Raw genomic sequence first — 11,051 nt, 5'->3', positions numbered from 1 at the left:
CAAAACGTTATTTATTTTAATCCAAGAAATTTCCACGTGAATATTTCTCTAACACTTCAATCAGTAAATTTTGTTACAATCTTCATTTAAGCATAAAACTTCTGAATTAAACCAAATATTGACTCTTACATTCTTTAATACATCTCGTGGAAGTCATATTAATAACATTATCATTAAACATTCTTTTAGCTGATAATCTTTGCATTATTTATCATCTCTTTCTCATACATATATCAGAAAGATGGTCTTATATAACAAATTATATATTATGTGATTACGTACGTCGTTTCTTTTCGTGCATAATTTACAAATATTGATTGTCTGCATTTTAGTTCTTCAACAAGCGGGGTTCCGTAGTGACTGCGCTCCACCAGAAGTCATAGTAAATGGATCCGTTTTACCTGGCGGAGGAGGAACAAACTTTAGAGGAGTGCACGAAGTCCAGTTTCTTGGGATCATCGGCCCATTAGCACAGAAGCGCGTGTGCAAAATTAAGTGCTTTAACGGAGTCTGGATAGGACCACTCTGTACAATTCAAGAAGGTAGTGTCTTAGCTGATAATATAGTAAAACTATACAAAACAATTCGGAAATAATTATCAGTGACAATGAAGTTTAACATTCAAAACATTTATTTGTAAAAACAAACATCTTCCCTTGTCTTAAGAATTTGTATTATAGTTAGTATATATATAATTGTAATATTACATAGAAAATGAAAGCAAAAAAGGAAGATAGAAACAACGCAGCTACAAAACAAACATGCACCACCTGGGCACACACCATAAGGTGGGTAGTTATGCAATGTACCCTGGTTTTTGTGGTACTGGCGGAAGCAAGACCCAAGTTGCGTTGGTGGATACACCGTCTGTCCAGTTCAACCTCAGTTTCGCAGGCCTCACATTCTTAATAATAATAATAATAAAAATAAATAAAAAAGTGCAGATGTGGGTGCTCTAGCCCACAACGTCCCACATCTTTACCGCCTTTCGCTATCTGCAGCCAGATGTGGAAAGGCAGCTGCTCAAAACAATAATAAAAATAAACAAATAAATAAATGTAAGAAGAAATAAATAATTGGAATACATACGACCGGGGGGGGGGGGGAGAGACAGTAAAACTGTCCTTGAAGTTGGCATTCCAACCCCATAAAGATGTTTGGACATAAATACCACGATGTTAAAGTATTACTATACAAGCCCAACCTAAATTGTTAATATAGCACCCATCCATGCTACTGTCAAGATCTTCAAAGGTTCTATAAGAATTACATACTTGCAGGTCTTATATACGGAAAGTGATACACCTATATTAATACACCTATACAAGATTCAGTCCAAATACGTAATTCCAATAATTTCCCTTACAAAAATTAGAAGTTATTACTTATTGTGTTTATTATGATTTCGTTTATACTAGTATTTTTAAATTTACATACAATTAGAATTACGGCTGAAGGTAACGATAACATAGAGGGTACCCAACTAGTCTAAGTAAAAACGTAAGGAGGGTATATTTTAATTTGCTATATGTTGAATTTCAGTTTCTCTCTAGGTGCATAATTTATCTGATCAGAAGTAAATATCTATACTTTTATATAGTTATCCCCCTCAAATTTTGTATAAAACACATAAGATTGAAATGTTTCAAAGATTTAATTGTCTATGACAAATACCTCGAATAACATTTAGTGACCCCTACCATCTCGGACTTATAGTGTCTGAATTGCTTATATTTAGATATGATAAACTTATATTGAAATCTGTGAATATATTTTAAGCCAATAAATGAAACATCTTAATAAATATGAAATGCCAATCATCGTACATGGCACTCTTATCAAGTAAAGAGTAGGGAATGCGCATGATATGGATCATTGTTAAATTTAGTACACAAGTTTGTTTTTTTCATACCCGATATTCATAAAAACAGAAGTTGGTTATGGTATTTTGGTTATCATAAGTACGGTAGTTCTTATATTAGGAATGGACAAGGTGTGCAACACAAATTAAAATATGAAACACACTGCAAACAGCATGTAAATAGAACTTTATAAGCAATTTACACACATTGTTGAGTAGTAAACAAACCAATTGCAGAGTAACAAGCCATCAAAGCACTTTAGAAAGTCGGTAGAGTAAAAACAAAATTTTCACAAAACCACAAATGTGTCATTCTGACTTTCTAGCTGACTGACTAACGTTGCTGGAAAGGCAAGCTCTCTCCGCCCCTTCATCTTATGCAAATCTAAATATACATGATTGAATTACGCTACTTTGGCTAAAAGCGTTTTCCTTAGTTTTACTTATAACTTTAGTAATAACAAGTAATAAAAATATCCATTTTGCAACACTAGTAACGAGCTAACAATACACTAGTAGCCATATTCTATGATTACGAGCACGCTCTGTGAGTTGCCAACTAACAACCCGCCCTCATATTACATACCAATACTCTATTGCTTATGCGCACGCGCTACATGATCAACCTACAGCTGTATAAGCTACACAAAAAACGTTCACTATGTAGATTCTCTTGATCTAGTTTCTAACTACGATCAAACCTTTGAAAGCAAAGTTTTCAGTTCTATTTATCTGACTCTTGGGTTCTGTGATGAACAAAGCAATTTTGTCATAGCAGTCGGTGCCTAAGACGTGAAGACAAACGCTACCACCGCTGAAGTCTGACACGTCTTTGCTCAAGTGCTCTGGACTGAAAACAAGAATGCTAAGTTGTATAAATTACCTTTGAATTGTTTTCAAACACAGTGTGACCTATTCACATCTAAGGTTGTACTTGGAAGAGTGCGATTTTTGAAATATGCTTTTCAAGTAAACAAAACGAGAGAAAAGGAGAAAATCTTATGATGTTAACCTTGGAAACTAACCCAGCAAAGAGAGCATTACTTCAAGAATATAGATAAGATTAGAAACAGTAATGCTGAATATGCGAAACAAACTTTAGCCATTAATCCACCCAAAGGAAAGGCTGTCACCTTCGCTAGATGAATGAAACCTATAATAAAGATATCAGCAAAAGCCACGAAATGTCGAGAGATAAATGTAAGAAGAGTTATGAGAGAGATAGGCTTAAAGCCCAGTCACTCTCGAGATTTGGCACCAAGAAAAGCTACGAGCCTAAAGCTCAGTCACTCTCGAGACATTGTACAAAAAAAAGAGCTATGAGATAAGTGGAAAGAAATTTTAAATAAAATTAGGAAGTATGAACTGGAACACCAAAAAAAGTAAGGAAACAAGGTATGAATGGGCGGGATAATACATTACAACACTTGATGTTTTTTGACAAATGCAACTTTAAATTGAGCGTAGCCATCATTCTGTCCATTGCTAGTTCGCGTTTTTGTAACTTGTTAATTGTTCAAACTAAATGAAAGGTACATATAACTGAATTTCTCTGTTGTAAACTTTGTTTAAGCAACCAAATACATGTATGTACGGGACCCTAACGAAATGCATGGCATCATAAGGGGGATGTTGATATCCGAAGTGAGACAGGAAGCTCCAATAATCATAAATTCCTAATGGGAGACAGCTATCTGACTGTTAAGGGGTAGGCCAAAAGAATAGTATCAAAACTACTGATTTTTTTAAATTTGTTGAATATTTAAAAAGGATTAGTTACTCATAAATTAAGTCTATAATTGAATTAAAGTTCAAAGTAAAACATGAAGTATGAATGGGCGGGACGATGGCCACATCCACTTTGAGGTTGCACTGTGTCAAAAACCACCAAGTGTTGAAATGTTAACCCGCCCATTCCTACCTTCTTTCCTTACTTTTTGGTGCTCCAATTCCTACTTTCTAATATTTTTTTTTACACTTGTGAGAATGTTAATTATTAGAGTTTCTTTAAAAAGAAGAAGCACTTGATAAGTTAAACTATTTTAAATGCAGAAAATTTACAATACTCTCACCCACTGCAAAACAAAAGAATGAAAATAAGAAATTCGGTTTATTGTACAATAACTCGTTAAATTATATTTTATAATTATTTCACACACTCTTTATGATGATAGCATGATCATTAAACCACCAGGTGATAAAACTAACATCTAAGTTTTTTAGTGACTATCAGGTGCTTATAGATAAGAAACGTACTTACCTATTACACTTTTTCTTTTATTCTTTTTCTAAGATAATTACGTCAAGGAGCTCACGCGCTTGATCACATGTTCGTTTATGTAGGCTTTCAGGGCCACCTAGTTTCAAGGCCTCTTGGAAGTCATCTAGCAAATCAAGTGCCATTCGTACTTCAGATTTTAAAGAGGGTATTCCTCTCACTGTCCTGTGAAGATAGAAGTGTTCTTGAAAAGCTGGAAACTGATACAGAGTTGGATTTGAGCCCAAGACGTAATTTATTGGGCAAAAGTTTTATGCTAATTAAGCTATTAGATGTCTCGAATACTAACATTACAAAGCAGTATTCTAAAACAAAAATAAGAAACAAATCTATAATAAAAATAAATAAGATAAGGCACAAGTTTGTAATACGTGCATTCTGAGCTTTACAAGAGTTCTGTTACGTTATATATACTTAAAAACTAATAAAATAAAAACAGAGAAATGGAACTTTCCAGACATGGCGGCTGAGTTGGTTAACGTGTATGGTTAGTAAGTATAAAAGTAGATAGAATTTTGGTTTCGAATTCCGTTCTGTCTCAGTTTCCATTTCTTCAGTTTTATTATTTGTATTTGAACGGACTGTAGGTTGCTTGTTAATAATGCAATGAATGAAATGTTGATTTGATTAAGAATAATAGATTTTCGAACTATGAATACATCATCACTTTTCCTAATTTGATTGGTGAAGATTTTGTACTGCATTCTGTTAAAACTGGTTAATTACCAAATCATGAATTTCCTAAACCAGGAATTGTATACAGGTCCTCCGGTTGGTAATTGATAAGTCTACGGACTTGCAACCCCCTAGTGGCACAGCGGTATGTCTGCGGACTTACAACGCTAGAAACACAGATAGCCCATTGTGTAGCTTTGTGCTTAACTTCAGACAAACAAACGCACTTGCAACGCAAAAATCCTGAGTTCGATTCCCCTTGGTGAGCAAAGTGCAGATTGTGTAACCTTACGCTAAGAAAGCAACAGCAATTTTGTATATAATGATTGTTAAAAAACATCCACAAAAAAATAATACTAATTCACACTACAAATTTAACTTTTCAATTTCAGCACTCTTAATCTCAATTTTAAAAGTTGAGGAGAAGAGAGAAGCAATTATTGCTGAAAATAGTTATATGTATAATAATTTTGAAGAAAAAAAATGGAATAATTATAATCTGATATTTTTGGTGACTTTATAAAGATACAGGTAGGCACGTAGCTCTAGAAAGAAAAATAGGGAAAGAAAAAAAAGGTTTCTGTTATTAAGTCAGTCAGTAGCACGTTTTTGTATCTGCTTAGTACTATGCCAACAAGTAATTAAGGTTTTAAGTAGTTGGACGAAGTAATGGAAATTGTAGAAGTTCTGAGTACACATAAACTCTACCGAGCACTTCGGGTAATGCTACTATCGAGAATCAACAACATTTATGTATAGAATTATGAAGGCCCTCTAGTAAGTCCTTAACACGTCTGATCACTCTATGCTTCTTATCGGTGAAAGTTCCTTGTTCAGTCACTAGGATAAACTTAGGATGGATTAAATAAACTTTAAAAGGAAAACTTACTAAACTCGATGGTTATTGACTACACAACCACACAGTGACGTCACATTAATGTCACATTTATAAACGCAAATTAACATTTACAAAATCTATTAAGTTTTCGTTCGCCAACTTCTAGAACCTTCCTTAAACAGAATTGAAGTCGGTTGCACGAGCCATAATTAGATAGCCTCCAAGTACTAAGTATATAAGTCACATAGAATAAATTTTAAATATTAATTATACAAACCACATAGACTAAACTTTAAGTAGAGTTATATTACACATAGTTATTAAGTTAAACACATTTAAACTTTAAGTAGTTTTGTACTAAGTATAAGCATTTCATCGTACAAAATTACGTCATCGTAAATGCTTATACTTCTGTTAGCCCAAACCTAGAACATTATTTGTTTGCTTCTGCTGAATCCCTCCGAAGGTTGGACAGATAGGTTGGTTTTTCTATAACAATCATTGTTCTCGATGCTTCCGTCTACGTGTAAGCATGGACGTATATTGTATATCTGGAGTAAAGCTATAATATGAACTCTAGCGATATGTTTGTGTATATTTTTCCTTTCAGTGTCTTAATTTATACTGATTACACTTTTATTCGCCTTTCTACAAGCATAAGAATCCTTTTGTCCTTCATCATTATTTACGAAAGCAACGCACAGTCGTCTATAATTGTTAACTTATTGACTAGGAGTAAAACAGCTAGCATACAGCAGCAACTGCTAATTATTTGGCTACTCGAATCGAATAGTGCGATTTCACTGTCACTCTTATAACGCAACCCATGGGCCCAAAGTGCGAAACGCGTTTATATTTTTGTGATATCAAACGATTTATTGAACAAAGTAAATATGATTCAAAATTGGATATTTCTAAATTTTTTATCGCTGTTATAAAAACTTTTAGTTTTTAGAATTCGCTATATGCTATATGATAGTAATAACAGATAATGTATGTTTCTAGCAGATTCGTTTTATGTGTGTGTGTTTTTTTTTTCACGTAGTAGATTCCCTCTGTTACATTTGAAAAACTACTCAATGTAACCTAAGGTAACCTTGATAGTTTTCAGGTTACATCTGTCGATCAAAATGAATATTTCGAAGTCAAATGTAAATGAAACAGGAAATGAAAATACTCCACTGCAAAGTTTTTTGTAAGAATTTGAACATGCCTGTGTTGAACAGTAGCATTTGACACTGCTGTACTATTTTGAAGGACCCATAAATATGCCAGCGAATAAATATACATTAACCAAACGTCTTTGGGTTGATACTTCGTGTGTTGTAATAATGTAGTTCTTAATTATGTTTGTTTGTTTTGAATTTCGCGCAAAGCTATACGAGGGCTATCTGTGCTAGCCCTCCCTAATTTGGCAGTGTAAAACTAAAGGGAAGGCAGATAGTCATCACCACCCACCGCCAACTCTTAGGCTACTCTTTTACCAACAAATAGTGGAATTGATCGTCACATTATAACGCTCCCACGGCTGAAAGGGCGAGCATGTTTGGTGGGCCGGGGATTCGAACCCGCGACCCTCAGCTTGCGAGTCGAGCGCCCTAACCACCTGGCCATGCCGGGCAGTCCTTAATGATCTTAGTTTAATACATGTTAATGAAATATAGCTCATATCAAAAATCAAAGTAATTAGAGTTAAAGGTCATCTATGTAAAACTTAAATTACTTTTTAAATTACGCAATACTTTGGAAAGTTAAAAAATATATTGTGGGGTTCACTTTTAAAATGTTTTTTGCGTGTTTTTAGCCAAAAGCTACACAATGGATTATATGTGGTTCGTTCACCCAGGAGAATCGAACCCCGAATGGTAACGTTTTAAGTCCGTAAGCTTAACCACTGACCCACCGGGGGACTTGAAATGGTTAAATCATGATAAATTGCACAGACGAAATACATAATATCCATAGTGTGTCTATTTCTACTCTTTTGTACTACTTACGGTTAATCTCACATAAGAACAGTTTGGACATGCGTATGGCACGTCGGAACCGACACGAGCTGTTGCACCACAGGTATAACCTTTAGCACCTATATACATTTGGTTCATTGCAGTTACTTGACCGTTTGACAATAGGTCCTCGATGTATAGACGTATGGCCAGAGAAATATGTCACAGCCTTTTCTGCAAAATGAACTTATTCAGCGATATTGTTAAGCATTGTTCAGCTAAAGGATATAATATGTCGAAGAAGGAGACCTCCAATATTCTCCATAAGATATTTGAAACTCGCTCGGCGGAGCTAATAAGACAACAACAGCTTCAAAACACACCCAAATCGAATCCAGGGCAACATTCGAACCCATTAAGTGAAGGCTATGGTTACATAAGATAATCCTCCAACTCAAAAACCATTGCCATAAAACTGGACATATTTCGTGGTGTCGTTAAAAGGATAATAAATAAGGATTCGAAACGTACTAAGGCTAACAAGCCAAGCGTTCACAAACTTCCAATCACATATCAAAACCAACGACTGCTAACGGGAGAAAGATAGCGGAAAAAACAGAAACCACAGCAATCTCATTCGACCACACTTGTCAAACGCTCAGATGCAGCTCCAATTGATTGCTTAAACGTGGTCTTGAAAACTGGAATACATGTACAATGGAGTCTTTATATAGAAGGTTTGTCAATATATGTGGTCTAAGATTTACTTCATCGTCCTTCGAAGAAACGTATTGCTAAACATTTCAATGTCGGACAAAGATTTGTAATCACTGTCATCAGGTTAAGTACGTAGGACGACAAAGAAAGTAGTTTCAAGGAGTCAAAAATATACTATACCGCTAAGACGACCCCTCCCTTTATCTACAACCCTTATGAAGTTTGAACCTCTCCTTCTAGCGGCTGATTTATAACATTTACTAAGCAGCCCATTTAATCAGACACTTTATCGCATGTTCGGGAGTTTATATAGGTTGTACTTGGGAATGTTCCTTTTTTGTGTTATGGGATGTTATCGACGGGCGAATTCCTGTGATATCATAACAGATGAACATAATACATGAACAGGTGTTATATCCAAGCGCTTGAAATTGTTTGCACTAAATACACAACGAAACACAATAACATTTGTTTTATATTACATTGTTATTGATTATATTTATTTATTTGTGAAGAATTGTTTGATTTAGTTTATTTTGAATTTCGCGCAAAGCTACACGAGAGCTATCCACGCCAGCCGTCCATAATTTAGCAGTGATAGACAAGAGGGAAGACAGCTGGTTAACACCACGCACTGCTAACACTTGGGCTACTCTTTTACCAACGAATATAACGCCCCCACGGTTGAAAAGGCGAGCATGTTCGGTGACGTGGATTCGAACCCGCGACCATACTGAAGAAAAGATGAGGTAGAGGCCTAATCTATTCTTTGATTCGTAACTCCCGCTGCAACGGACTAGGCAGTCTAATTAATTATACTTTTCTTAACATTTTATTATTAGACCTATTATATGTTTTACACTGCATTCACTATTCAGATGTCGCCCGGTAGAACAGCGGTAAGTCTACGAACTTTCAACGCTAAAATCCAAGGCTCGATTCCTCACGGTGTACACAGCAGATAGCCCAATGTGGCTTTGCTATAAAAACAAACAAACAAAACACTATTCGGACCCTTAGGGATTTTTCAAGACGAAGAAGAGTGTATAATAGTATTTCAATCACACAATATGTACTATAACCATTGGCGACGATGTGTTTCACGGCTAGCCCGTAAACATACAACAAACACAGTAATGGTCGAAACGTTATTTGTTACAACAATTAGAAAAGTTCTACAAACTATAACAATTGTTTTTGTAACAAACGACCTATATAAATAGTGTTACTAGCACTACTGTATTTCTTGTGTCCCAGCAGGCCTGATGAGCTTTGTATTGAGCGAAACGCGTCGTCGGCAATGGATATGATGAATATTGTCCAGTTAAAATACTATTATACAATCTTCGCCTTCTTGAACAAACTCTAATGGACTGAATAAAGAACGTAGTGGTAGAAATATTGTTGACTGATTTTGTTTATTAACGTTTATGAAATAGACAAAAATATCAGTATGTTTGTGAATTATAAAATGCATCATTATGAATACAAGCAAAATATTCAGAAATTGTTGACGTACAAGTAACTACTCAGTAAAACATTCCTCCCCCCCTTTTTTATCAGTGGCACAGTGTTAAGTTTCAAAACTTATAACGCTAAAACCGAGTTTCGATACCTGTAGTGGGCACACCACAGATGACCCATTGTGTAGCTTTGTAAAAACAAATAAATATATAAGCAAAGTAAAGCATTTAATATAATAATTACTGTGTATAGTACACTTTATATATAATTTAACTTCAATTTTTTTTAAATTCTGTTTCTTAACGGAATAGCTTTCAAATTTAGAAAAATTAGATATTTTAGGACATAGTGTATTGTTTGTTTGTAATTAAGCATAAAGCTACACAATGGGCTATTCGTGCTCTGCCCACCACGGATATCGAAACCCGGATTCTAGCGTAGTAAGTCCGCAGACATATTGCTGTGCCACTGGGGGGCGACATAGTGTATCATGCATATCATGTAGATATTTTTTCCTCTTACAAAGCAGTGTAATTTGTTTTCCTTTGCTATTTCTGAAGATTAGCCAAACCACTGCGATTTGGATACGCCCACGACATTATTCACTTACAAATAAGTACAATTGTGAAGCAGTATATATATCCTTTCGGCACCCGCAAAAAGATGCATTGCAATGCTTTCTCTTAGTTAGAGATTAGAATCAATTTTACATAATTGAGTCATATTTCACGTGGAGAGATATGATAGCGATGAGCGCGAGTTTGCTGCTTTGTACAACGAATCGCTATTACATATAAATATCAGAAGCGTACAGGCGATCACTCAGCACTGTATAGCTCTGACGAAATTATAATATAACCTACAATTTATTTATTGTACATGTAGATGTACGCGCCAACAAAGTTCTAATATAACAATGTAAAATTATATCATTTGTACAAAAGGTATTATTTTAAAGTGAAAATGTCTGCGGTTATAGCCCCCAAAAGCATTGAGGATATTCCATCTGTCAGACATAATCAAAAACAGATGCAGAGCTAGTTAGCACGTAACCGAAAAAAAGGGGGATTAGGTTCTGGGTGCTAAGAACCCACGACGTCCCAGATCACTCACCGTCTATAGCCGGTTGTGGGTATGATAGTTATCTCTAAAAAACCCCATGAAAATAGAAATTAGATAAACCACCCTTGATTTCTATCATGGATCGTCCAAACTTCTCTACTAGTATATTTATTCCGATATTAAATTATGAAATATTCAACCTTACTGTAC

General features: G+C 35.1%; 1 protein-coding gene across 1 annotated transcript in view; it reads left to right on the top strand.

Annotated features, from left to right (window-relative positions):
- Positions 1–322: 322 nt before the first annotated feature.
- LOC106467585 (locomotion-related protein Hikaru genki-like) overlaps positions 323–11,051 on the top strand; it is a gene marked incomplete at its 5' end in the record, with an annotated part of 46,217 nt that continues 35,488 nt past the window's right edge. Inside the window, one exon of the mRNA XM_022395795.1 lies at positions 323–542. Within this exon, the coding sequence (XP_022251503.1) occupies positions 323–542 (220 nt within the window). The remainder of the gene's footprint in view (positions 543–11,051) is intronic.

Source organism: Limulus polyphemus, unplaced genomic scaffold (assembly GCF_000517525.1).
Source record: "Limulus polyphemus unplaced genomic scaffold, Limulus_polyphemus-2.1.2 Scaffold2671, whole genome shotgun sequence".
Classification (NCBI taxonomy): Eukaryota; Metazoa; Arthropoda; class Merostomata; order Xiphosura; family Limulidae; genus Limulus; species Limulus polyphemus.
This window is presented reverse-complemented; position numbering and strand designations above follow the sequence as displayed.